This window comes from Sesamum indicum, linkage group LG2 (assembly GCF_000512975.1).
Source record: "Sesamum indicum cultivar Zhongzhi No. 13 linkage group LG2, S_indicum_v1.0, whole genome shotgun sequence".
NCBI lineage: Eukaryota > Viridiplantae > Streptophyta > Magnoliopsida > Lamiales > Pedaliaceae > Sesamum > Sesamum indicum.
This window is the reverse complement of record NC_026146.1, coordinates 98164-125193: the sequence shown is the minus strand read 5'-3', so window position 1 is coordinate 125193 and position 27030 is coordinate 98164. Positions and strand designations below refer to the sequence as shown.

Sequence of the window (27030 nt, the reverse complement as noted above, 5' to 3'; positions counted from 1 at the left end):
CCTTCCATCAAGCTGGGGAGCCTTGGGCCGTCAAAGTTCCTGGCAATCCAGCTCCAATAGCTGTAAGCTATACAAGATATGATTGTTGCTAGATTAAGTTGGCTTGAACTGTTAAAACTTCTAACCGGAAATGGGATGTAATTTCTTTACTCAGGTAGGCTCTACCACCATGAGTAGCACAGAAGCATTGAAGGCTGGTTTGCGTGGAAAGGCATTAAGGATAAGTCATTACTACCTTGATACGCTTTGGTAAAAGCAGCAGGGATTTCATCTGAGCAATCTGTTTTTTATTAGAAGAATACCAGATATGGACTCCCTTGACAATCATTTCTCTTATTTATGTTTGTATCCTGTAATTTGTTTTCCAGGGAATCAGCTGAAAATTGTCATGTCCCAAATGCTGGATTCTTGGAAGATGTTGTATTTGAGGACCCTGCTTTGTGTTCTGCTAGCCAAGTTTCCGATTCATGTCAAGATGATTCCTCAGCTGGTCAGACGAATGCCATTAGCAATGAACATATCGGAGATTCTAGTGCTGCTGATGGCACTCCCTCTATTCTTGATTCTGCTTCCGCAGAAGACACCGGTGTGACAACCGAAGTTAGTGAACAAATAACCACAGCCATGGTGGATTTGCAAGTTGTGGAAGATGCAGCTGGCATTGAATCTAATGTGGACGGCCAGCATTTATTGTCTGTTGAGGATGCAGATGCTCTATTGGACAAGTGCCTTTTGCAAGCCTTGCATACAACGGTCAAAGATAAAGATCTTCCCATGCCAGGAAGTATATTATGGTAACCAGAAACTGAACCTGTCTTGGTTCTTGCCTGAGGTTACAATGCATTACTTGAATGTATAAGTCAGTTAAATTACTCATTTAGTCCAATTAAATTATGTGCTGCTTATTATTCTCTATTTGTTAGGTAATGACTTCAATATTTTTACTGACAGTATAAATTACTAGTATATTGATGCCAATATAATAGCACAATGGACTCTTGCATTTTTACTTACTTGAAGTAAATGCAGCAATGCCATAGGTTTAACTATTTGGACTCAAATTGCAGAAGGAAAGATTTATACAGTTGAAATGAGTGTTTGCTTGATCATGTCCACATAGAATAGTATGATAGCTGTAAGTTAGTTGATCTGTTCAATGAGACATTTTGTTGAAATATTAGTAAAGGATAATATGTAATGACCAAATGCTGCCATGGGATAGAGCTACAAAAATAGGCCTATGTAGAAAGGTGAAGTCAGGTCAAAAGTATGTTTCGTTATCTTGTTCTTTCTGTCTTTCTATATAGTTCTCATGTATTGTTCCCAGGTGCTCCTTAGGTTCTTTGTGTTTGTATGTGCTGCCTATTAAATGTCTGATGTACTATCATTCATAACTGCCCTGGTTGTTTGTGCTGTTACAGGTCTAGTCATGTATTACCTTGCAGACCTTCGGGTATTACACTAGACATAAAGAAGTCATCTTATAAGAAGCTATCCAAGTGGCTACAGTCTAAATCTGCTAGTGGACTGGTGAGTTTTGAATTTGCTTTCTTCATCGACTAAAAATTGCCAGTTCCAATTTTGTCCACCAAACCATGGATCACCTCGAAAAAAGCTCAAGTCTTGAGTCTCTTAATTTTGATGGCCTAAATAGTCATAGCTTAGTTTGTGAATCAGCTCGTGAACCATTTGTTTTTGCCTTTTAAGCTCTCTTTTATAAGGGTTATGATGTTACAATTTGGTTCTACAATCAGTTGTTGCTATTCTTATGTTACTATTCTCATGTGTGTGGATTCGATTGCTGAATATTGTGTCATGCCAGATTTCAGTTAAAGAGGATAAGCATAAAAAAGAGGTGACACTATCCTCAGTTAACCGTAATCACCTGGACTACACATCTTTCAAGCCAGAGAAGAAGAAAGTTGAGAAAAATGAGGAATCCACAAAGAACAATGCCAATGAAGGACAGTTGCATAAATTACTTGACGTTGTGGAGATTTATAAGCCAACTACACACGTCAATCCTATATTTGCTGCCATTGGAGCAGACACAGGGAAACTGTATAGTGCTTCAGAAGCTTCTCAGATTGTGTTTGGATACATTGAAAAAGAGAAGCTAGTGAAACAAACAGATAAGTCCATCGTGGTTCTGGATGCAACTTTATGCGATGCTTTGTTTAAGGGTGCTATTAAAAAGGGTGCAATGTATCCAACTGAAATTCATAAAAAAGATATAGGTCAAACCTTTATCAATCGAATGCAAGCTCATCACGTAGTGACAAGAGGAAGTGATTCTGTTGTTCGGAAAGGTGCTCTTAAGCCACTTCAAATAGTGACCGAACGAAGGCAAGGGAACAAGAAAGTCACAAAACTTTCTGGTCTAGAGTCCTTTTTGATAGATGCAGAGATATTGGCTTCAGAGTTGCAGAAGAAGTTTGCTTGTAGTACAACAGTATCGGAACTCCCTGGTATGACTTTAGACGACTCAGCTTACTTTAACTTCGTAAAACTTTCTTTCTCCCTCTCTCTCTCCCTCAGGGTATGCGCTCTGCAGGTGTGATGGCTGTGTGTGTGTGTTGTTGGGAAAAAAATGATCACTCTTCAGTTTTCATACTTGTTTTTTTCTTTTTTGGTGGGATTGGTCTTGGCAAAATTAAGGTCGGGACATTTTTGCACATCTTTCTATCAAAATAATCATCTGCTCATTTGATTTGCAATGATATTAGTCGTAAGTCTATCTAAATGCTTAAGATTTTACTTCAGTTGTATGTTACCAGCATGTTGTGTGATATATGCTGTAGACGTGTGTTTATGCTTATATTTGGATTTGGCATCTTAGTGTGGTGTGTCGTACGTGGAAACATTTGTTGATTCATGACTCCTAATTTTTCTACTTCTTTCACAGTCAATATGCTCTTGCACTGATTTCTTGTAATGTGAATTGTCGTGAAAATGTTTATGGAGATTTCTTATCCTTTTCCATTATAGGTGATGTTGACATTCTCTTCCTTCATGATATACTCTCTGAGATCATGTGCTCTTACTTGAGTATGATATCATTTTTATTCTTATTTAATTGATATATGCAATTTTAAATGCAAAAAGGTAAAAAGGGTCTTGAAGTTTTGGTCCAAGGCGGTGTCATTGATGATCTTGCAAGACATCTTGTTGAACAATATGGTGTACAAAAGAGATTCATCGAAGTTCTTGACAAGACCAAGAGATAGAATTGAAGGTGAGTTTTTGCTCTATTTGGTGCTTTTTTTCCCGTATCTCTCTACTCTTCAATGATGAATTGGGTAAATAACTGTTTCTAAGTTCATGTCACAGTCTATTGACAATTAATTGAAGAAATATCAACGCTCCTTTTCTTTTTATATATTCCAAATAGATGAATCATAATTTCAGGACTTGGCCTAAAAATTAGGAGCTTTATATGTATTACTGAAATGTTTACATTTACTTTCTTATTCCTCAGGTCTAATGGGGTATGTTTGGAGGTTCTAAGCAATGCTGCTGATTCACTGGCACCATCCAATGGCTTTTCAGTTTTTGTTTTTAGCAAAAGATTTGTCATGCTACAAATTTGTTTAGCTGAAGACTGGTGCTGTAAGTTTGTTCAGGAGGAAGAAGTGAATGACCTACTGCCTTTAATTTTTAGGAGTCTTATGCAAAATTCTTTTCTTTTAAATGTATATCATCTACTCTAGATTATGTTGTTTGACATTCTAATGGTATTTGGTGGTGAATTCCAAAAACATTGTTACAACAGAAGTTATATTTTTTTAAGGTCATTGTAGAATAATGTTGATCAGAGGTGATTTCTTAATCTTCCGAGAGAATATAGTGTTGGGAAAAGCTAATTTTTAGTTGTATAATTATCGACTTTTCTGATGCTTACCTGTGTTGTCTTTCTCTCCCGCTGTTCTTTTTGTGTTCGACTTCTAGTGGTTAACGCACTTATATCTTGTACAGACTAAATATTTTCCTAACTTTTTTGAGTTAGCTAGGCCCTCGTAAAACTAAAAAAAGAATTAATGTTCTTGGACTGAACTTTATCATACGGTTTCTCATGGAAAATTATCTGTCTGCATTGGTTGGTTTTTCCTTGGTTGTACTTAAATAATGAGGTCTCTTATTGCAGCTGCTGTACTTTCCCCATTCAAAACTCTTGCCTTCCTGTGTTGTACTGGTTGCCTGCCACCTTGTGTGCTATAGTCCGCCATCGGTAAAAATAGTCTTGCGCCATGTGGGTTTCTGAGAACATTCTGAAATATTTTTATATTCATCTGAGTGATCATCTTAAAAAACAGAGAGAGATAAAGCTGGTGAAAATAAATATTTAGATGTAAATTTCATAGAGCCACATGGAAGAGAAGGTAAGCATGGATTATTAATGTTGTTGAAGTTGCAGAATGATGATTTTGCATGACGGAGTCGTCATCTCAAAGAAATAAGACTAATTTCTAGTGGTGCAGCCACGAATAAATATTTAGCGTGTGACGATATAAGCGCGTTGAGGGGAGATGAAAGAAAGAATTGAATGGTAATAAAGAGAGTGCATATGCCCACCAACTTTGTTCTTTGATGCTTACTCCTCTTCCACTTTATTGCTGGTCTTTCTTTTCAAGTTGCTTTTTCCGCTCTTTCTTAAATCCTTTCGCCAAAATGCAGAAATTGTCTTGAGAATCCTAGTAAACTAATGCCCTACCCTGTTGGGCATCTGATGCTGCAACCATATGTTAGAACATCATAATATACTGAAAGAAGCTGCACTTGTGTTCTTTATCGTTTCCAGAATAGGCATATTGAGATGAAACGATTGAATCTAATTAAAAGTTGAGATATGCGTAATACTAAAGGTATGTAGATATGGGTGTTGCATGCATGGTTGAGGCCTCACCATATGATCCTAATTCTTACTAGCTAGATGCCCTTGTAAATTTACACGGCCATAATGTATGTATCTGCATCTACTTTTTGTGTATCAGCCATTCTCGACGTATTATTGGCTTTTGAACAAGAATCCATGATCCATCATTCTCAATAATGTGTCTTATTGCCAACTCTCTCAAAATGCACCTCAATTGTTCTTTAGCTTTGGGCTGAAATCAGTTTTCTAAAGCCTAAGTAAATACCCGAATGATTCACGAGACCAGATATACTAATTATTTATAGATGTAGGGATGTGGATATTTGGGTAATATGCTTATATTACCATGCACTGCACTAAGTGGAGGACCAAAAGCACCCAAATTTTCAAGTGAAGTAAAAGATTTTTTGCATCTGATTCTGGCTATCCTTGTATCCGAGAAAATCAATAAATACTGAAGTTGAGTTCTTTGGCCATCATAAATCCAACTGCGGCAACTCTCAAGAACCACCCTTGATCCCCAAAACAATAATCCTGTCAATATGAGAGAGAATGAATGGCTGAACGGGTATTTGGAGGCTATATTGGACGTTGGCACGTCAAGAAATGGGACAAGAGAGGCAGAAAGCTGCAGTGATGATTCAGAAAGAGGCAAGCGCTATAGCCTGAGAAACAGCATAAAAAAGAAACTTGTTGATGAGAGGTTGAAGTTGGAGAAGTTGGGAATCCAGAAACAAAAGGAAGAAAAGATATTCAGTCCTACCAAGTACTTTGTTGAAGAAGTTGTGAATAGCTTTGATGAGGCAGACCTACACAGAACATGGATTAAGGTACATACGTAGGTAGCCTGCTTTCATCCTCCCTGGCCACCTATCTTTTGCCTTTAATTCCACCGTCCACTTATTTGAAGTGTATCAGAACATTCTCCTCAACGGCCACTTCGCAGCATGCATATAAAGAATATAGCATTCATCACTTGTCGCACCCATCATGGATCATTTCACAAATAACCAGAAGCAGATACAAGGACTTTTTATCAGAAAATAAATTCTGCTTTGTTTGCTGGCTAATGATCACAATAATCAATGAACGCATTCGATTACCACTGTAGCAGTAATGAAATTAATTTAACCATACTTCCTTAATATATGTTGATACAGTGTTCTACTTTGTTAAACAACCTGCTAAAATAACTTGTAAGGTTGAATGGATGGGCAGGTCATAGCCACAAGGAGTTCTCGTCAAAGAAATAACAGGCTTGAGAATATGTGCTGGCGCATTTGGCATCTTGCCCGCAAAAAGAAGCAGGTCAGCCTTTTCTTCTCCTCCCTTCCCATTATAATATGAGTTTGCATGTAGCACATGTAAGCAGACACATGCTGCATACATGTTTACATTCTTAAGCTTGTGATGTTGTTTTTGGACCGTGAATTCCACTTTCACTGGGGAAGGGATTGCATTTAGATTCCCACCTAGTGGAATACAAGCATATTGCTAAGCAATAGCTCCAACACTTTAGCTACTTGACTGAACCTATGATTTACTCCCAACTCCCTAAGACAAAAGTGTCAGCTATGGATTTACAGTTGCCTGACTACTTAAACGCTTTGATAAGCAAACAGATTTACTTCACAAGTTTTAATGTTATAAATTCTACTGGCAGATAGCTTGGGATGCCACTCAAAAGCTAGTAAACCAGAGGCTTGAGCGAGAGAAGAGTCGTAGTGATGCTGCAGCAGATCTTTCTGAGCTCTCGGAAGAAGAGAAGGAGAAAGAGGAGTCTAATCGAACCGACTCAGTTACAGACATCTCAAGGATAAATTCCCAAACTCAGATTTGGTCAGATGACAAATCTCGGCAACTTTATGTTGTTTTGATCAGGTATTCGAGGTGTCATTCTTTTTTACATAGCAGCAGTTGAAATGGAAATAAATTGAAGGTAAGATGTAAAAATAGATACCAGGATAGCTGGATGTTTGCATTGGTATCATACGGGTTCATAGTATGAAATTGAATCATACTAGTATTTCGATTTGCCTGACATCACAACAATTAATGGAGTGGTTTATGTTTAATTGTTTATTATGTAATGTAGTCTTCATGGGTTGGTGCGAGGAGAAAACATGGAACTTGGACGAGACTCTGATACAGGTGGTCAGGTAGTCTGACAATCGACCTGCCTGCATCCATTCATTCGATACCACAAACTCCAATCATTTTCTTCTTCCTGCGATCAATAAACCACTATTTTTGTGTACTTTGGATAAATGTTATCAGGTAAAGTACGTAGTCGAATTGGCTCGAGCTCTAGCAAACATGGATGGTGTGCACAGAGTCGATCTTCTGACGCGACAAATCACATCCCCGGAGGTGGACTCCACCTACGGAGAACCAATTGAGATGCTTTCATGCCCATCTGATGGATTCGGCAGCTGTGGTGCCTACATTATTCGAATCCCGTGCGGGCCTCCTGAAAAGTAACAAACAAATTAAATTTACACACACACACACATATATATATAATTTCCCTCAAGCTAAACTATGAGAATCCAGTCTATTTTATTTCGAGTCAAGAAGACTTAAAGTTCAACAAGATAGTAAACTTGCTGCTGAATATGCAACAGGTACATCCCCAAAGAGTCACTCTGGGCTTACATACCGGAATATGTTGATGGAGCTCTCAGCCACATTATCAACATGGCAAAAGCTCTAGGAGATCAAGTCAATGGTGGAAAACCAGCATGGCCTTATGTCATTCATGGCCACTACGCAGATGCGGGGGAAGTGGCGGCACGCTTATCTGGTGTCCTAAATGTGCCAATGGTGTTTACTGGGCACTCCTTGGGCAGGAACAAATTGGAGCAGTTACTTAAACAGGGTACGCTTTCTAGGGAGGATATCAACACCACATACAAGATAACGAGGAGAATTGAAGCGGAGGAGTTGGGGTTGGATTCTGCTGAGGTGGTAGTAACAAGCACGAGGCAAGAGATTGAAGAGCAGTGGGGTCTGTATGATGGATTTGACATCCAGTTGGAAAGGAAACTTAGGATTAGGAGACGGCGAGGAGTAAGCTGCCTTGGAAGATACATGCCGAGAATGGTGGTATGTGTATCCTTTTCTTTGCTATAATAATTTACTTGTTATATACTTAAGTTTGAAGTTGACTTCTTAAAAAACATTATAGAAATGACTACAGTTGAAACATAAAAGTCCAGACCTCATAATTGCACTGCAAAATTATATAAACACTTATCATGATGAATTCTATTTATGTCGATTTTCAAGAATTGCATTCAACTACTCATACATAAAAAGATTTAGGCTGTATTATCGTTGCAATAGCTGGTTCAGTAGGAGGTTCAAATTCAAGAAAGCCTGATACAAGGACTGAAACTGGCATCTGCCTATCTGATCTGCTGAGGACATAGGCTCTTATACGCATCACTACTCTAGAAAAGCATGGAGGTAAAGAGTAATAACTGCAATCCAGAAAGAAATCTAAATATCTTATTCAGTTGGACGACATTGGTTCAAGTTTCTCTATCAATCACATGTATTCCTAATTTGGCAATTTGGGGAGCCTTTTATGCAATTGATGTTCATATTTTTTCTGCGTGTGAAGAAACAATAGTTAATAAGTGGTGATTTTGTGGAACTAGGTTATACCACCAGGCATGGACTTCAGCAGTGTGTTAGCACAAGAATCATTAGACAGCGATGGAGATCTCAAATCATTAATTGGTAACGACAAGATCCACAAGCGACCTATACCTCCGATATGGTCCGAGGTTAGGTGCTTTTCCAAAACATGTTAATCAATGAATGCTGATTAATGTTAAACATGTTAATATGGTACAAGCACAAAAGGAGTACGAAAACTGTAAACCAAGTCAACACCAGAAATGCATGCAGATGATACCTCTTAAGATTTTGACAAATTATTCCCAACTTGCAGATTATGCGTTTCTTCACAAATCCTCACAAGCCCATGATACTAGCATTATCTCGTCCAGATCCAAAGAAAAATATCACCACTTTACTGAAGGCTTTTGGAGAATGCCCACCCCTTCGTGAACTGGCAAATTTGGTAACCTCACACAACTGCAACTGCAATTTCACCGATGCATTCTTGAACTCTAAATCTGAAGAAATAATAAGTTATACAAGTGCCAATTGTCACTGCAGACGCTGATACTTGGTAACAGAGACAGCATTGAAGATATGTCCAACAGCAGTTCATCTGTTCTTACCACTGTACTCAAGCTCATTGACAAGTATGACTTGTATGGTCAGGTGGCGTATCCAAAGCATCACAAGCAACCAGAAGTTCCTGAAATATATCGTCTAGCAGCCAAAACTAAGGTGAAACATCAGTTTGATGATAGATCAGTTTCGAGAGCTGTAAAATTAGTATTCTTGGTAACATAAAGTATCTGATTCGTGTGGCCCATAGTCAATGTCCACCAGAACAACATATCATGCCCATTTATGGATTTGTCCAGAAAAATATCTACAAATTAGTTAAATATCATCTTTTACATGGGAACATTTGATTTTTTTCTCTTCTTTAAATTGGTAATAATGCTAACAGTGACATTGTTGTTGGTGGATCTTTCGTGAAGGGAGTTTTCATCAATCCGGCCCTAGTAGAACCATTTGGTCTCACTCTCATTGAGGTCAGTTACAGCTAGCTGCTTCAAAATTTCAACAGGCTAACTTGATACCAGATTCCAGTTAAATTTTAGAACTATCTTCACTTTGTTGAAGGACGTGTTTTCTGCAGGCTGCAGCTTATGGATTACCCATTGTTGCCACCAGAAATGGCGGACCTGTGGATATACTGAAGGTAATTTTTGTTTAGCCTTTCTCTGTGTAGACGTAAAAGCATTGAACTTAATAGTAAGATATCCAAGTTTATGGGTGGGGTTATCCGTAGAGCTTGCTTTCTGACAGATTTCAGATCCTAGTCAATGTCAAGTAAAATATACAAAGTTCTATTTTCATAGACGGGTAACTCTGAGTCAGTTGTCTGATCTAATAGATATTATTGATTGACCAGGCACTCAATAATGGTCTGCTTGTTGACCCGCATGACCAGAAAGCCATATCAGATGCTCTTCTGAAGCTTGTTGCTGACAAAAACCTCTGGCATGAGTGTCGGAAAGTTGGCCTGAAAAATATCCATAAGTTTTCATGGACAGAGCACTGCAGTAACTACCTCTCGCATGTCGAGCAGTGCAGAAATCACTACTCAACCAATCATCTTTCCGTTGTGTCAACTCCTGAGGAGCCACTAAGTGAATCACTCCGTGGCATTGAAGACCTTTCGTTAAAGTTTTCCATCGATGTAGATGTAAAGGCGAATGGTGAACTTGATATAACTAGCAGTGAGCAGAAAGTCATTGATGTTCTATTGCAAAAGGCGACTTCTAAAGGAAAAACCATCGATATTTATTTTCCAGGGAGAAGGCAATGGCTGTATGTAGTAGCTGCAGACAGTTATAACAGCAATGGAAGTCCCACTGAGGCATTACCTTTGATTATCAAGAATGTTATGCAGGTTGGAGGATCCAAGTCTAACCAGATAGGTTTTGTATTATTGACAGGTTTGAGTCTGACAGAGACGAAGGATATGCTGACAAATTACCAGGTAAACCTAGAACACTTTGATGCACTGGTTTGTAGCAGCGGAAGCGAAATGTACTATCCCTGGAGGGATTTTGAAGTAGATGAAGACCATGAATCCCACATTGGTTACCGTTGGCCAGGCGAAAATATTAAATCCATGGTAATGAGGCTTGCACAGATAGAAAGTGGTCCTGAGAATGATGATATGCAACTAAGTCAATGTAGCTCACGGTGCTACTCATATAGCATTAAACCAGGAGCCAAGGTATGATTTTAATCCTTTGATACTTGATTAAAATATAGACAAATGGAACCTCAAAAAGGAACACTTGATTTTCATATATTTTTCCCAATAAAATTGGCAAACTAAAGTGTAACTCAATACACATGTGACAGACTTGTAAAATTGATGAACTAAGACAGAGGCTACGCATGAGAGGCCTGCGGTGCAACCTAGTTTATACGCATGCTGCAAAAAGATTAAATGTGATACCATTATTTGCATCAAGATCCCAAGCTCTCAGGTCTGTCTTTCCAATTTGAAATCATTTGTGCAGTGATTGTGCAAGGAACCAACACAAACTTGCATCATATGCCTGTGACCTTTTTACTAATCTCTGCATGTTATGCAGATACTTATCAGTTAGATGGAGTATTGAACTTCCCAAAATGGTGGTATTTCTGGGGGAAAGAGGGGATACGGATTATGAAGAGTTGCTTGGAGGTCTTCACAAGACTGTTATTCTGAGAGGTTCTGTTCATTATGCAAGTGACATGATTGGGCATGGTGAGGAGTCCTTCAAAACGGATGACATAGTTTCCCTGGCGAGCAAAAAGATAGCTCTTGCAGAGGGCTTTGAAGTTCATGACATCTCCAAAGTCTTGGGATATATTGGAATCATGTGACCTCTCAGTTTAACTGTGTTTCTTTAAATCATATATGTGTTCTTATTGTGCTCTGGGTTCTTGAAGCTTATGACATTTATGTACAATTAAATGGAAGTTCTAAACATTAATACCACTTGAGTTTATAATTATATGACAAAACCTTCAATTTTTATATTTTTAGATAAAATAGACTGAACTCTACATGAAGTGTATATTGGGTTAGGCTACATACACAAGTGCATCCACTGTGCATACCTGTCACTTTTTTCCATGGTGTGGAAGAAAGATACACCCAAAGGTAAATCCGTCTGGTTTCCAGGCTAGGTACACAAATGATATTTCCTTGGCTTTACTTGTGGTAAACAAATCATCTAGCATCTTTATCACTTTGACTATTGGCACCATTCTTTACACATCTGCATCTTTTGTTTTCACATTAACGTAATAGAAATATGTTGAAAGAGAGATATCCTAAGGATATCGATGATATTCCTTTATGCTTTACCACCTGAATGGTCAAGCTCATTTATCCAGTTTAACATTGTATTCCTCACCACAAGAGCACCTAACTATGTGTGAGATCTCCTGAAAAAAGAAAAAAGTAATATCTTAAATTAAGTTGATGAAATAATGTTTTTGAAACTTGGAAAGAAGAATTACATAGAGAATTGCTTTTTCCTTGAGCACTAACATCAGCTTGCCAAGTTTGGAGGTCATCAAAAGAATTATCCAGCTGCTATAATCCCAAAGTGTGGTACAAACATAGATGTCTAGGTATTATTTGACTTAACTAACAACATAAAGCAAGAGTCGTTGGCTCACCTTCACTCTCGTAATCTGGAGTTGCAGAGACTGCACATACTCAGCTTCTCCAGATTTGTCTGATAAGAGTGCTTGAAGGTCCTCTTCCAAGCTTTTCTCATCCATGTCCCTAAGTTCCGACTGCAGTCACTCGAGCCAACATCATTATATATTAGAAACATATAAAACTATTATCAGACTCGGAATGTTTCAATCATTCTACCATCTAAAAGATGGATGCCTAAACAGTTAATTATCTCCTCTGAATTTCCTGGCATTTGCTGCTTTATGTAGTGAATAATGAAAATACTTTTTGGCAACAGCAGACTATGTTCCTTCCTTTTTTCTTTTTTATTTTTGTCTTTTTGTATTTGTGTCTGTTTGGTATGCCTGAAAAGGTATACTAACCAAAGCATGTTAAAGTCCACCAAGTAGATACATATCAAATAGCAGACAAGAAAAAAAAATGTAGAGACCACCTTAAATTCAGTCATTTTAGTCTTCACTAGCTCAACAGACTGCCTCAGCTGTAACACCGAAGGGTCATGAAGAAAATACCAAAAGTTACTTTTGTAACAACAGAAATATCAACAACCAATTGCAATTTTCAGTCAGATCACTTCAGCTAGATATGAAGCTTCCTTTTCTGCGGTTGATTCTAGTTAAGAGACCGAGCATAACAACTATAAATCACACACAGCTTCTGAAGGGTGAAAGAGGAAATTCAATTGGAGCAAAGGATCAGAACTGATTATCTGGCTTACATCTCTAGTTCTGCTGTACCAAAAATTATTTAGGTATCATTACCATGTGTCCTAATAATATGCATTTTGTTTACCATACCAATGTTTTGAAGTCGGAAGGAAGTACTGACTGTCTGCATTAACCAACCTTAGTATTCTTCAAAGCAAGATCTGATTTTAGCTTTTCCATCTTACCAAAGTTGGCTTGAGCAGCTTGAAAATCCTTCGTCAAACTTTGACCTACATCATTCGGGAACTCTGGGAATTGCGATGGCTTTGTTATTTGAAATTAGAGTGATTATGCAAGCAGATAATACTTACCCACATCAGTTGTTAAAAGATTGCTCATTAAAATAATATGGATAAGAAGAACCAACCACAGAGAATTTAGAAACTATATGCGTTCAAAACCCACACTTCCACAGATCTGTAAAGAAAATTCTGAACATTGTTCACAATGTTAAAGTTTGAAATATGCTTTTATAGGCAATTTGCATGCATATGCTGATAATAGCAATTTTTATCTTTGACACCCAGTTCCTGGCAATTGAACTATTAAAGAGAAGTTTCCATAAACCTTGGAGACAGTCCAGGCTGTTTCTCTTTCATATCTACTTTTTTTTCCCCATAAGGCACACCCCTCTGCTAGAGCGACACTAAAGGGATTAACTCATTATGTCAACTAAAAAGAAAGCTAAACCTACTTTTCCTTCCAAATAAACTGGAGTCCAGTTACCAAATAAAAAAAAATGAAGTCCAGTTTATGAGCTCACCTAGCAGAAGGGAAGTTCATGTACCCCATCATTATGAAATTTATTTCCGTGTCAATAATCAAAATCAAAGTGAAGCTTACAGCTCGCAATGTATTAGTTGCAATGATTTTCACATTTTTCAGAAAGTAGTATTTCATTATAGCTTAGTTGTTTACATCCACTAAAAGGCATGGTACACCAAGAACATCTTATTGTGTACTGAAAATGGAGGGAATATGGTAATTTGTTACCTTTTGTTCCTCCTGCTTTCTCATTTACCTGCATGGCCAGTCAATGGTGATTGACACTATATCTCTCTTGGGAAAGCAAACGTGAAAGAGAAAATAAACATAGTTGAAGTCCCTCCAGTTTCACATTTTCTCATGAAAAACACCACCAACAAAATGGAAATTTGACTTAAAACTCAAAGAAAACTAAAAATGACTGGACGACAAGGAGACCCATCCAGCATAAGGATGACCAAAACGAGCAAATGAATACTTAGATCCACCCTATAAAATCTACCAGCAGGAAGGCAAGGTGAGACCTTATACTCGGTCTCCTGCTTATGTTACATTGCTTGGATTTGAAAATAACAATCTTAAAACATTGAAGAGGTATAATTCCTCTGTGTAAGTGTTCGCTCAATAATGAAGTGTTCAGTGGCGAAAGCCCTTATGTTATTATCATGGAAATCTTTTATCAGCTTTCCTGGAAAAGATAGATGCAGTTGATGCTTGCTTCATCTCACACTTAAAGACCATTTTGCACGTTCAAAATTATATACATGCCAAATATTTGTATTGTTTTTGGTGCTAATTTCATCTCAGATCTGACATATGATCACTTACAGATTTACGATGCTGTTTCAAAAGATATTTCATGAAATTACCAAACCTCTCTGGGTCGTGAGCCAAAATCCTGTGCATTGATCCACTCCTGCATGGTTAAAATCTATTGTAGTAGTTGTTGCAAATACTGCATGCAAAATCTGGATGGTTACAGAACAAGATCTCAAACCTGGTGTTCTGTTAGTTGTGCACTGATATCCTGACCAACCTTCTCATAATATGTGCTGTTATAGGAGTCAAATATTCCATTACATAATATTTCATAGTTTTCTTGGTATATGGTTCACATGTTACCTTTGATCTACAAGTTTTGCTGACAGGCATAGTTTTTCTTGTTGCATAAGCTTCAACGTCTGCATGTTAAGAGGAAACAAGGCCATAATGAGTCTAATTTGCTGCATGTTGCAAAAGATAAAAGATCCAACCTCCCTCCCAAGCGTGCGCCTTCATGGAATTCTCTTTCCAATTGATATACAATTGTACTGATATCTGGATAGTAAGGAGGACATCTCAATGCATATTGTTTTGCTGATTTTCAATCATCTTATGATCTCTTGCAAGAGTGATAATGTAGGAAAACGGAAGTGTTAAAATCAAGAACAAGAATGTGGTTTTTGCCATGAGCCGTTTATAATCCAAGGTTAAACTGCTTCACCAAGAATGCACACTACTTACCAACACAGAATGGTTGGAGCTGTAAACACAACTTTCAGATGTCTAGAGATTTTTTTTAACCATGTAGTCACCATTATATCCGTATTTGCAACAAAGCATCCAAAATGGAATAAACAAGGACCAGTTCAAAAGCAGGGAAGAAATGTCGGGCAATTAGAGCCTAAGTCAAGTGACACAAATCATTAACAAAGATGTGAAGTTATGACTGAATTATCAGCAATAAAAAGGAAGGGAACAAGTTCATCCACACTGAATACATTAAAGCATGGGGGTCAGATGTCTATACCATCTTCAGTGAAACCTTATCTTCCAAATTAATAGGTTGGATACCCTAAGAAGAAAATCTCTGCACCTGACTAAGGGTGGAAGAATCAGATTCCAACGAAGCAATTTTCCTCTGGTTTTGCAAAATCTGTGAATAGATCTTTCCCTTAGCTTTGGTCATCTGATCAGTTTCCTCTTTCACTTGCCTAGTTTCATTCTTCACTGCACTTCATTTAAGAAGAAATAAGAAAATGCCGGGATTTGATGAGCTTTGAAACTTCAAAATATCAAGAATATTACTGTTCAAGAAGAGTACTTGAAATCCACATTGAAACCACCCACAAAACGTGAGAAGTTTTTGGTGATAAAAAAAACAGGAAACTGAAGGAAGAAAAATTCTAGTGTGCTTCGCTGAGCTTAAGGATAAAAAACAGTAATTGTCCAGCAAAAATAAAGTGATGATAGATAGTGGAGTATTATTGTAGTTTAAGCGAAAAGAGCAACTCTTTGCATTAACATAACAGAACAACAGAAAAGATTTTCCAACAGAACCTAAATCGAGATCCTTTTGGAGCGTCTCAACAGTGGTAAACAGCATATGCTCTTCAACCGATAACTTGGCTGCTTGATCCGCCACATCTACAGTTCACGGAGCATGGTTAAAGTTAATCTCAATCTCGCATTTCTAAACTAATTCACCTACTTACCCTCAACAATTGTTGTTTCCAATATAACTCAAGGTTAAGAGAAGAATCATACTCAATAGTTGAAGTGAAGATATCATTCATGATTAAAAAAATTAACTTAAAACATTTTCACACGATTTCTCACTGAAACAGAGAGAGGAGAGTCACCGTTGATCTGAGAGCGGAGAGTCTTCATGTACTGAAATAACTCCTCCATTAACACTGCTCCTACCAATACATACATCAAAATTAACTCATTTCGAAAGCCAAAAAAAGTTGGTATGGATCATTAAGTAATACCTGGGGTTGAGTGCCTGCCTGTGAGAAAAAGAGAGAGAGGGATTATGGATTGGAGGCGGAAGGTAGAGAGAGTCAAAATCAGATAGTGTAAGTTAAGACTTATTATATATAGGGTGGGGTGCAGCGGAGCGCAGGAGAGTAGTTTTGAGTGTCTGGACTGGAGGAGCGTTGAGGAATTTTATAAGAGCATGGGGTGACGTGGCAGAGCATCCACTCCACGGGCAGTTTTGGAACTAAAAAGGACATCAGTCTATATTATTGGATTGGAGGAGCGAATTATTAGCACTTAGACTTAGCAGCAGTATGCGATACCCATACCCAACCCAATCACTAGCAGTACATGATCTTCACCACACCACCACCACCAACTAGAAGAAGACGACGACGAAATGGTTTCCGTTATCTCGAGATGGGATCGGCAACAGAGGCAGCTCCGCCTCCAAAGACACGCCCTATTTCCGCGAAAACTTGGCCTGTCCTCCTCCAGGAGAAAGCTCTTTAGATCTCTCCTCATTACCCTCGCTATTATTGCAATCCTTCCTCCTCTTTACTTCCATTTCAGTCTCCGTCGCTTCCACCAGGTTCGCTGTGTGTCTTTCTCTTCGCACTTATCATCTTTTCCTACACCTGCATATCCTTAATAGATTAAACACAGCTTTATAGTTCTACCAACAACGTGTTTGTTTCCAATGCAGCGGGACTCTCTTCTTTGCTTTTCCTTATAAAATTTCCATAGATTGGAGCATGCTGTATGCCCAATTCGCTCTTATTTGCTGTTGCCCTCTGAAGGCACATAATTATTTTGTTGAAAAGATACGGTGATATCTTTATTTTAGCTACTCAGGTCACCTTTGAGAACCATATAATTCCCCCTTTACATTCTTGTATTATATTTTGCCATCTATATGCAGATACAATTACGAAATTGCGGTTGGATGCGGAGTCCTCCTTTAGTGTGCGCTCATGGGGGTGACTCAACCAAGGCCTTCCCCAACACTGTAGGCATCTCATATCCACTTGACTGATTTCTTTTGCACATATTTTAATCCAGAATCTACCGCAGCTGTCACCACTTAATCAACTGCTTGGAAAGTGTAACTTTTGGAAATTTTAACATTTAAGGCTGTTATAGTCTGGTAATTCGTTGAAGTTCAGGGAGATTCTCACTGAAGCATAATACAAAGGAAGTTGCTGTTATATTGGTGGGACTGTGGGGAAGTAGTTGATTGTGTGCTGATCATATGAGGTTGATGCATTGACAGGTCTTGTTTCTTAGTTAAAACTCTTTTGAGTCATTTCCTTAAAGTTCGCAGGATTCTTGTCAAATCTTGTCAGCATAATGAGGATGGATAATGTATTTGATAGACAACTCAATAGAGAAATATTGCTAAAGCAACATTAATCAAATGTAAAGTTGACAAACATGTTAATTTGATAATTTCTTGTAACCTAATAATGTGGGTATTATTATGTATGCCCACTTTTCTGGTCTAACTAGCACAGGTCTTCTTATGCCCCATTGGGTAGCTCTTAGAAAACCCCAAGAAATGAACAGATGCCAGAAATTGCTTTAGATATGTTCCTGTGGAATATTTCCATTGGCTTCATCTTTAAATAATATTTTGCTTGTGACAGATGAATGCATATAATAATGCTTTAAGTTCTGGAGTAGATTGCATTGAGATTGATGTATCTCGTTCTTCAGATGGAGTATTGTTTGCTCTTCATGACAGGTATTACTGAACATTTGCTTCATTCAGACATTCACATTTTTTTCTACTTCGACTATGGTCTTATTCTTTGATCTCTACTTGGTACCAACGGTTTCTTCTTTATAATATCATAAAGAAATTAATACTGGTAAGCCAAATAACTCTACTAGAACAGTTTCATGGACTTATAACATACTTACCTTTTAGTGGCTAAGATCCAGTAGGCAGTCCAATAGAATAACATTTTAACAAGATATCTCAGAGCGCTTATAAATCCTGAACATGTTGAACACATCAAATGTATGAAGAGGTTCTTCTTAAGCATTTCTTCAAAACAAAGAAATAGATCAATTTGATTAAAACAAGCATTTGCTCTTTCCTACGCATCCAAAATCAACCATTTATGCATGCAAAATTAGGATCAAAGTAGTTGACAACCAATGGATGGAAGAGTATTTGCTCACTTTCTCTGCGTTCTACTGCTTCAAGTTGTGAATTGCTTTTAAAGTTTTCTGGAATGTTGATTCTCACATGTTACAGGCAGGGATCTGCAGAGAATATCTGGGAATAGTACTTCTAGGGTTGGTTATTTGACCATCAAAGAGGTGGGTTGCCTGATGTAAGTATTTACAATTGTCAATATATTCAGATGATGATAAATTTGAGGATCTTTTATGACATTTTGACTGTAGATTGCAGATCTGGGTTCCAGTCTTCAGCATTCGCTAGAGTTTCATGATGTAAATATTCCAACCATTGAAGATGCACTAAAGGTGCAGCATTCTGTCTGTTTCCAAACAAAGCCAGGACAAGTTTCCAAAATTGAATTCAGCCTGAAACGATATCTCTACTTCTTGCAAATATGATGAGACTAGGCTGTTTAGCAGACCACTAGAACAAATCTTCTGTTACAGCAATCTTAGAAATTACTAAACAATCAGTGGAGATGGACAGGAAGATGGAATGTTTTTTCATGCTTCTGTACATTTCCATGATTCAATTATCATTAGCTCCTTGAAAATTCTGGAAGTGATAATATTCTAAGGTTGGTTTTGTTTTCTGACAGTTCGTATCAGGTTCTGTCAGGCAGGTTATTCTTGATGCTAAAGTTGGGCCACCTCTATTTGAGAAGGGATTGGCAAAGGATATCCTTTCTGTTGTAAGCTGCCCAAGATCTTTATATGTTCTTTCCTGAGTAAAGAAAATTATGTGGAACTGGAAATATGTTCTTTGCACTTGGCACTTTTTGGTTGTTGAAGTGTCATGTTTTGTGGAATTGGTCATTAAAACCCTACTCAAAGAAGGAAAATGGGGCAATTTTATATCCTGCCTGTCTTGAGAAATGTGAATGACTCATTTATAGGATGGGACCTGATATGCATCCATGTTTGGTTTGCCTTCTCTGTGGATTAGTATGTATTCTGGTTCATAATGTCCCTATTTAAGATCTCATACAAATTTATTTTTGTTACCATGTTAAACGCTGATGTTGGTTTACCTCTTCAGGGTTAGTTTAATTTCAAAGCCTTGTTAACAATTTCCAACAGCTATTTCTGCAAAAGGTCCTTTTCTGCCCATGAATATTGTCTGTTTAGCAGTTTTAGTTTTACTGCCCGCACATGTGACTGTCAACAGTATAATGTAAATAGATCCTACAGTAATGTGGTTTCTGCTTTGCCTTCTCTACTCAAATATGAATGGTTTAATGATCTAAACTGGTTTGAAAGGTCACTACCACGCCTTATGCAGGTTAAAAGAACCAAGTGTAGGAACTGCCTTGTATGGGCGAAAAGTGACAGTCTAGCAAGGGATGTAATTAAGTTATCCGGAGATACAATGGTAAAAGATGGTTACAGTGTTGCTCTTCCCTGTTTTTTATTTAATTTTTAAGTGTGACTTTTATAGTCACCTCCTATCATGTTTTGCAACTTGGTAATATTTTCCTTTATTTTCTGTTTTACATCTTTTAAGGATAGGTGCAAGAAATGATTTAGAGGGTAGTTGGTGAACAACGGAAGAAAGGGGTTGGAAATGCTTGCTCTCTTTATGATGTCTGCAATGGCTGTAAATAGGGAGAACCTCTATGGTGCTGTAACACTCTTTACTTGCGTAGTCTTCTATGGAGAACTTAACAGAAACGAGTGTGCGTGAGAAGGAGAGTTATTTGGGGATGGGCTAGGCAGTTGTTCATCTTAGGATTATCTATAATTTCTTTTGTGTGGTGACCTTATATTCTCTTGTGATTGATCTTAATTTACTGCTATATACTTGTACCGACTACGTCATATTTGAAACAGAATAAAACTTCACCTGATCTTGTGCTAGTTGTCATTTGTTTAACTGTGTATCTAGTTTTTGTCGTCGTGGATAATGATTAGAGGACCTGGGTTCTTTGCAGTTTATGTGGTTAATGTTGAATTCAGTGCCATTTTACTATAGCTGATGTTCATTCATGTTGGTTATTGTTGTGAAGGTGGGGTACATTGTAATGATGGATCCCTCAACTGGAACCAGGACAAAATTATTGAGGATGCGGGGTGCTGCTGTGGTTGCTGTTTACCACCCTTTAATTGATGAAGAGCTTGTGAGAATCCTACATGGGTATGAAGTTAGTATAATAGTTAAAAAAAATACGAGTTATATATGAGTATTTGGTAGAGTTGTGGGTAGAGCTGTCATTGACGTGTAATCAATCTCTGGTAACAGGAGGAAGAAGAAGGTTTATGCTTGGACTGTTGATGAAGAGGAGTGCATGCAGAAAATGTTGTTAGAGGGTGTGGATGGTGTGGTCACAAGTAACCCTGCTCTGCTACAGCGTGTTATGCAAGATGCGAGAACACAATGCTTTGAAGAAGGTTTTTCATTGGCTTCTTCAGAGCACTAGTAATGGTTTGAAGAAAGTCTATGATTGGGTTCTTAAGAAGTTGCATAAATTGAGATCAAACGTGTCAGGCATCATGACCTCCAGACTCCAGAGAACATTTCTTGTTTGGTGGCACCAATATACATATATTTTTCTTGTTCTTGGAGTTGATAAATAGGGTGGTTACAGGTATTGGATTTATCATATTGGCACAAGTAAAAATTTGATTGAGTGGAAGCTAATCCATGACTCCATATCTATGGTGTGCGTATAGCATTTGTCTAAAGAAAAGGCAATGAAAAATCAACTGTTAGTATTACCGAATTGGAGCAGCGTTTTCATATCTTGATCATCAAATAATATAAATATGCTTAAATGCAAATCAAGAATGTAGCAATCATGTGGTGTAGATAACGTAACGTAAAGTGCGAGTTCCTCCCGCAACTTATATATTTTTATAAGATAAGATGATTTTAGAATGTGGAAAGCAATGTTTGTTCTATTTTGCTACCATACAAGTTGATTGTTATGTTGTTCATACTTGAAATAGTTTATTAATTATTGAAGAGGAATACATGGGTGTGGGAGTTGGGACCGGCACTGGTTTGGTGTCTATCACTGAGTACAGGAGTGAGGGGTAAAAAGACAAGGGGTGTACTCAAACTCAGCCAAAATTTGCGTTGCGTCTCATTTTATTTTATTTATGAATAACTGTAAAGTTAAAACCAAGACAGAAGAGAAAGCAGTGGGCGTGGGCTGACGAAATAGTACCGAATGCGGAAGGAATAAATAATAGGTACTGGTACTACTACTAGCTAGGAAAATCCGAGAATACGACAGTGTTTTGGGTTGGATTCCGATTTTCATAAGCATCGATCAAATTCACCATCAGGAACAGCACAGCACAGTATTCCCAATCCAAATTTCTACCCACCGACCGTCTCGCACTGAGCAGACGCCCACAGCCCTATGATCATCAAAATTTAAACTACACTCGCGCTGCTGTTGCGCTGCCGGTGCCGGTGCGTCTCTCTCTACTGTCGATGTCGTCAACTAATACTTGACAGAAGGATTATTATTATACTGATAGGGGAGGCTGATGGATGGCCATGTGATCTGTAATTAATTGAAAACAAAAAACCCTTTCTTTCCCACAGTGGCAGTAACCTAATTCCCACTCGAGCTTCTTCGACACCTAGTGCATGCCATTCCCACGCACCTCTTGTATAATAGCTACGGAGATCCAACAACTGCAAAATTCCAAGATTGAAGCTTTGAAAATCTTGGTTCTCGATCAAGGATGCTGCAACGATTCGTTTTCTGGTTGGCTTCATGGTTCCGTATAAAAATTGTCGACCCTCTTCTCCAAATTCTCCGCCGGTTATTTTTTCATCCATTCATTTCCTATTTTCACTCTTTTCCTTTTTCTTACCTACGAGGTTTCCCATTTTATCTGTCGTATTTTTTCCCCTGATTCTTTTGTATCTACTTTTATAGGGGAACCGAGCCAAAGCAGCTTGCATTCTCGGCTGCGCTTGGGATCACTTTAGGAGTGTTTCCCATCTGTGGTATCTTATTTGTTTGCTAATTCAATCCAAATGATATTGTGATCTGATTTTAATAGCTTGCCGTTTACCTTTTCTTTTCTTTTTTTTTTTAAACTGTATTCTTGTCATGTATGCTAGTCTGAGCTAAATACCCCTTTTTTCTGGAAATGGTGATAAGTTCCCACCGGGATACAGGCTCTGTCTCCGCAGTTGGTAGTTTATGTTAGTTCCACTTCCTTTAGCAAGGAACTAACAGTTGCTTTACTTTCTGTTGGGGTTATTATTCATTAAATATTGAGCCTTCACAACAGATCTTTGAATTTCTCTTAAGTGCTGAGCCAGTTAATTTGTTTCTTTTGTTTCCTGTAACTTCTTGTGCATCACTTTCGTTTTGCTATTGTAACTTATATAACATGCCATGCTATGGGCTGCTAGACAGTATGTGCTGCACTTTGTTGGTGAATTGGATTGTTTGGATGATCACCTTATGTTTGGAGTCTATCATCTTTACCAGGGGTTACAGTGTTCCTATGTGGGATAGCTGTTGCAGTTCTTCGATCTCTTTGTCATGCTCCAACTGTAATGCTGGCAAATTTCATTGCTACTCCTATAGAATTGAGGTAATCCTTTTCATCTTAAATCACTCCCTCGCCATTCTTTATTGAAATCCCACCATCTTGCAGCTTGATGCACCTTCACTAACTTATTTACCAGAATTGTTAGCTCATTTTCTCATCATGATTCATGGGCTTTGATAATGAAAAGTAAGTGCCATATTAGGTTGGGTAAATTAGTACATCCAACCCAAAGGCCCAAAGTAAGGGCCTTTTGTATGTGTGGTTTCCTGCTAAGTATTTCCTTTCAATGCAGCAGAGTTTTCTTGAAGAAACTCAGAATCCTGATCCTTTTTGGGCTTTGTTCTGTAGTCTGATGGTTCCATTCCTACGGTTTGGTGAAATCATTACCGGTGGGCATCATTTTCCTTTAACTTCTGATGCTTTTAAGAAGGTCTTGACTGGACAAGCTTCACATGAAGCCTTGCGGAGCATTTTCCTTGCGGTATATTATCTAATTGATGTTTTCATTCACTGTGCTGTTTAATTTTGGAAATTAGGTTTGGAACCTTCATGCGATAAAATGTCAGAGGAACATCTCCTCTATGTGCTTCTCAATCTACTTATCTTTTCTTTTTCCTAGGCAAATAGAAAGCTGGTTTCTGATTAGTGCTCAAGTTAGCATACTTGATGGTACAGCATATACTAGAAATTAAATTGTAATTTCATACCAATAGTTACTAAAATAACATGAACAGAAGTAGCATGGATAGGAAAAGAATGTGTCGATTTTTCTTAAATATCCATCAAATTGAGTGACGTGTGCTTTTATTCATGGGCTCATCATAATTTGTAATCACTAATGTCGATATCTGTTTCTGATTAGCAAAATCGGGCATATGTGACTGGTAAATACTGTGAAAAAAACTGTAATTCGGAACGATTAACTATTGCATCATCAAGCAGAGTTGAATTGTGTAATGTAATATGTCTTTGATCCTTTGGCAATTTTAGTTTATTGATGAGATTTATCAGTACTTTTGATATCTATGCAGTTGTTGGGGTGGGTTGTTGCAGCACCACTTATCTTAGGAGCCCTATATTTATTGTTGTTGCCATGTTTCAAGATCTTGGTTCATAAATTCAGCGCTGTTCCTTCAAGCCCAAAAAAGGCACTGAACTCCATTTCAAGCCCGAGAAAGCCACTCAACTCCCCTTCTGAAGTCAGGCTAAAAGTCAGGGATGTATGACTAACAGCACAACATGCAGGTGGAACGTGCTTTTGTTTGCCATAAGAAAAGGGCGTAATATCAAACACTTTGTACATAAAGCTTAATATGAGGATGCGTTCTCAGCAATGCATGTAAACGTTAAGCAAATTGTGATATTGCATTCTCACACTTGCTCCAGCTACATGCTGAAACATTCATGGGAAACAGGACCTGTTGAATTAGTCTCGTGAAGTTTTCAACTGTGTACTATTCTTGGCATATAACTTAATTGGCTTATGATATCGGTAGTAGTGTAATAGTGCTAGTGTGCTGTTCTGGAGGCTGTTTTCCTGGAGAAAACTTTTGCCACGCTCCTGCGCTGCGTGTCTTTTACCTCGCGATGGAGAAGTTAAAGTAAGGAAGCTGGTGCTGGCATTATTTATTGAGGATGAGGAGAAATATCTGAAGCATCTCCTTTCATTTTAATTAGAACTTATGTACACGCATGAAAGAAATGCAAAGGGGAGGAGCCAAAAAGAAAGAAATGAAACAAGTGTTAGCTAGGATTCTGGCTTATGAAGAAATTGGAGATATTCACATTATTAAAATATGTTTGCTGTATGAGAAAAAGACCTAATCAATATTAATTCAATATTCCCAAAGCTTAAATTTTTGTATATGGGTTGACAACAAACACGTCTGCATCAGTTGAGTGAATAAAAAAGAAATAATGTTGTAGGAGGTGGTACATATATAATATATTCATATGGTGGCAAATCACAGAAGCATTGATGACTGGGGGGAGATGGTCAAATGATAAGAGATATAGATGGCGATTCGCCGCATGGCAACTATTCCTACTACCATTAGTTGGAGCTATGTTTGACCTGTGTTATCTAATTTAGTGAAGTGATTACTTCTCACAATTACAAGAATCAATTTTTTTTGAGAAAAACGATGAACGATATATTAAAAAGTCTGCATGCTTTGTTTACAAAACTCAGTCTGGGATAAGCCTCTACCATATAACAGCACTTCAATCTTACTATCCACTTAACATTTTCCTCTACGCACATAACTACGGCCTCTGAATCCTCACAGCAGCAACAAAGCCTCTCTTTTGGAGGTGGACTACAAAATTTATCCAAGAACACAACTACTTTAATTAATATAGAGACAGACAGAGTGGAGCGGGCAGATAGAATTTTTTGAGAATTCATATTTGAAATCCTTCCAGATTTTCTATTCATAAAGTTTTGGTTTTTGCTAATACATATCTATTAACTTTGACATTACTGTTAATACCATATTCAAATACATATCTCCCACTGAGGAAAAGATATACAGTTTGATGTGAGATAGAAACTTCCACAAGAGAGACAATCGCCCTTCTTCTGTCTCCGTCTCTTCTATTGATCATCCAGATCTGTTTGTTGACAAACCACCCTTTCACCTCTATCTTCTCTTCAAGAAACCTTTTTCAGATCTTTTGGTTCAAGCCTCAAGGGTTTTTCTACCTTATGATCTCCTGTCTTCTCTTGACAAAACCATCCTTTTCTCAACATGGATAAAATAATTAGCATCACTCAGCCGTTTATTTAGTTTTCCCACTTGTGTAAACAACTCTCTTCAGATCCATTTCATCAGTTTCAAAAGTCCAATCTTGCATTGTTTTTCATCTGGTTTTGTGCTTCTCTTTAACAACCCTCTCAAGTTTGGATGAGTGTGGTTTATTTGCCGGGTTTCCTTCACAATCTGGGGTTTCTAGGGGAAAAAACTACTTTTTGTTGTGATGTCTTATAGTGTTAAAAATACCATTCCAGACCAAGAAACATCCAACAATGGTACTGGTAACGCTGCTAATTGTTGCTCCAGGGCTTCATCTCAGCTAAAACTGTACCAAGCTTTCATCTTTTCGGTTCCAATTCTCTTTACATTTATTCTTCTCCTCTTGTTTTATTTCTTCTATCTCCGTCCCCGGAGGGTGGACTGGTCTTCTCTCAGAATGAGGACTGGTAATTTCATGCCAACATCTGAAAGTAGTGATGATATCTCCAGGGTATGCTATATGATTGAATAGATTAACTTATGTATTGCTTTTATGTAATCCTAATTTAGTTTTTTCTTTGTCGATAGTGTGAATTGGGGTTGAAGAAGGAGCTGCGAGAGATGCTACCCGTTATCGTGTTCAAGGAAAGTTTTTCTGTCAAAGACACACAGTAAGTAGTCCTCTCATGGGAAAAGATTCTTCTTCTTTTTCTTAAAGAGAAAAAGAATTCGTCATATAATTTTATTGGTGTCTGTAAATTCGTTGATGTTTACGCGAATATTTTCCTTTCCTTAGATTTTAAGGTTGAAGTTCTCCTTTAAGTTGCTTTCTCTCTCAAGTCCCCTTAGATATAAAGGGATACATCAAATTACTTAGCAGCTGAAGATACAAGAGGCATGAGATATTGATAGCTTAATTGACTTGGAAATCAAACATTGACTCAGTATTGGGTGTATTGTTTATCTCTAAGAATGAAGTTAATTTCAGTTACCTGCTAGTTGGATAGTTGATGGATCGATATGTAATGTCCCTCTTCTGTTCAAAAGTTATTCCGTCCCTCAGACTTAATTCTTTTCATCTCTAGGTGATTTCTGTTTATTCGTTCTTCCCCCCCCCCCCCCCCCTCTCTC

General features: G+C 37.8%; 6 protein-coding genes and 1 long non-coding RNA gene across 24 annotated transcripts in view; 5 read left to right on the top strand and 2 right to left on the bottom strand.

The window, feature by feature from the left end:
* LOC105174789 (eukaryotic translation initiation factor 2D) overlaps positions 1-3743 on the top strand; it is a 5970-nt gene extending 2227 nt beyond the window's left edge. Inside the window, exons 4-10 of the mRNA XM_011096983.2 lie at positions 4-62; positions 155-249; positions 369-794; positions 1422-1530; positions 1823-2468; positions 3106-3235; positions 3479-3743. Of these exons, the coding sequence (XP_011095285.1) occupies positions 4-62; positions 155-249; positions 369-794; positions 1422-1530; positions 1823-2468; positions 3106-3227 (1457 nt within the window). The 3' untranslated portion in view covers positions 3228-3235; positions 3479-3743. The remainder of the gene's footprint in view (positions 1-3; positions 63-154; positions 250-368; positions 795-1421; positions 1531-1822; positions 2469-3105; positions 3236-3478) is intronic.
* On the top strand, positions 5181-11538 carry LOC105174736 (probable sucrose-phosphate synthase 4). Of its 4 annotated transcripts, none has more exons than XM_011096932.2 (14): positions 5182-5703; positions 6092-6181; positions 6537-6754; positions 6969-7032; positions 7151-7332; positions 7498-7978; positions 8536-8664; positions 8832-8963; positions 9062-9238; positions 9499-9552; positions 9660-9722; positions 9936-10769; positions 10901-11028; positions 11137-11538. In XM_011096932.2, exons 1-14 carry the CDS (start codon positions 5416-5418, stop codon positions 11408-11410), a joined length of 3114 nt encoding a protein of 1037 aa, XP_011095234.1. In that variant the 5' UTR covers positions 5182-5415; the 3' UTR covers positions 11411-11538. The 4 variants fall into 4 exon arrangements, with proteins under 4 accessions (XP_020547538.1, XP_011095234.1, XP_011095228.1 ...); XM_011096926.2 differs by having other exon boundaries at positions 5183-5703; positions 7151-7350; XM_020691880.1 differs by having other exon boundaries at positions 5585-5715; positions 7151-7350.
* On the bottom strand, positions 7208-9263 carry LOC110011570. The gene is made up of 3 exons (XR_002286593.1): positions 9127-9263; positions 8796-9018; positions 7208-7343 (listed from the first exon to the last, which is right to left on the bottom strand). It is a non-coding gene; the product is annotated as an uncharacterized LOC110011570 (long non-coding RNA).
* Positions 11672-16621, bottom strand: LOC105174747. Of its 8 annotated transcripts, XM_011096937.2 has the most exons (12): positions 16465-16596; positions 16333-16392; positions 16031-16117; positions 15567-15700; positions 14834-14892; positions 14709-14763; positions 14586-14627; positions 13940-13967; positions 13085-13194; positions 12673-12720; positions 12215-12334; positions 11672-11977 (listed from the first exon to the last, which is right to left on the bottom strand). In XM_011096937.2, exons 2-12 carry the CDS (start codon positions 16379-16381, stop codon positions 11915-11917), a joined length of 795 nt encoding a protein of 264 aa, XP_011095239.1. In that variant the 5' UTR covers positions 16382-16392; positions 16465-16596; the 3' UTR covers positions 11672-11914. The 8 variants fall into 8 exon arrangements, 4 of the variants coding, with proteins under 4 accessions (XP_011095239.1, XP_020547545.1, XP_020547546.1 ...); XM_020691886.1 differs by lacking the exon at positions 12673-12720; XM_020691887.1 differs by lacking the exon at positions 12673-12720 and having other exon boundaries at positions 13085-13176.
* LOC105174765 (glycerophosphodiester phosphodiesterase GDPD4) lies at positions 16717-21358 on the top strand. 7 transcript variants are annotated; one of them, XM_020691884.1, is made up of 10 exons: positions 16909-17045; positions 17160-17462; positions 17620-17726; positions 18100-18197; positions 18721-18781; positions 18869-18949; positions 19243-19335; positions 19926-20015; positions 20650-20777; positions 20883-21358. In XM_020691884.1, exons 4-10 carry the CDS (start codon positions 18100-18102, stop codon positions 21058-21060), a joined length of 729 nt encoding a protein of 242 aa, XP_020547543.1. In that variant the 5' UTR covers positions 16909-17045; positions 17160-17462; positions 17620-17726; the 3' UTR covers positions 21061-21358. The 7 variants fall into 7 exon arrangements, with proteins under 7 accessions (XP_020547540.1, XP_011095258.1, XP_011095265.1 ...); XM_020691881.1 differs by lacking the exon at positions 17620-17726 and having other exon boundaries at positions 16717-17045; positions 17376-17462; positions 18869-18916; XM_011096956.2 differs by lacking the exon at positions 17620-17726 and having other exon boundaries at positions 16717-17045; positions 17376-17462.
* Positions 21741-24966, top strand: LOC105174725. Of its 2 annotated transcripts, XM_011096915.2 has the most exons (5): positions 21755-22419; positions 22537-22607; positions 23101-23206; positions 23513-23645; positions 24196-24966. In XM_011096915.2, exons 1-5 carry the CDS (start codon positions 22340-22342, stop codon positions 24388-24390), a joined length of 585 nt encoding a protein of 194 aa, XP_011095217.1. In that variant the 5' UTR covers positions 21755-22339; the 3' UTR covers positions 24391-24966. The 2 variants fall into 2 exon arrangements, with proteins under 2 accessions (XP_020547547.1, XP_011095217.1); XM_020691888.1 differs by lacking the exon at positions 22537-22607 and having other exon boundaries at positions 21741-22061; positions 23460-23645.
* The window catches only part of LOC105174714 (RING-H2 finger protein ATL7), a 3066-nt gene continuing 1481 nt past the window's right edge, over positions 25446-27030 (top strand). The window contains exons 1-2 of the mRNA XM_011096905.2: positions 25446-26410; positions 26488-26570. Of these exons, the coding sequence (XP_011095207.1) occupies positions 26144-26410; positions 26488-26570 (350 nt within the window). The 5' untranslated portion in view covers positions 25446-26143. The remainder of the gene's footprint in view (positions 26411-26487; positions 26571-27030) is intronic.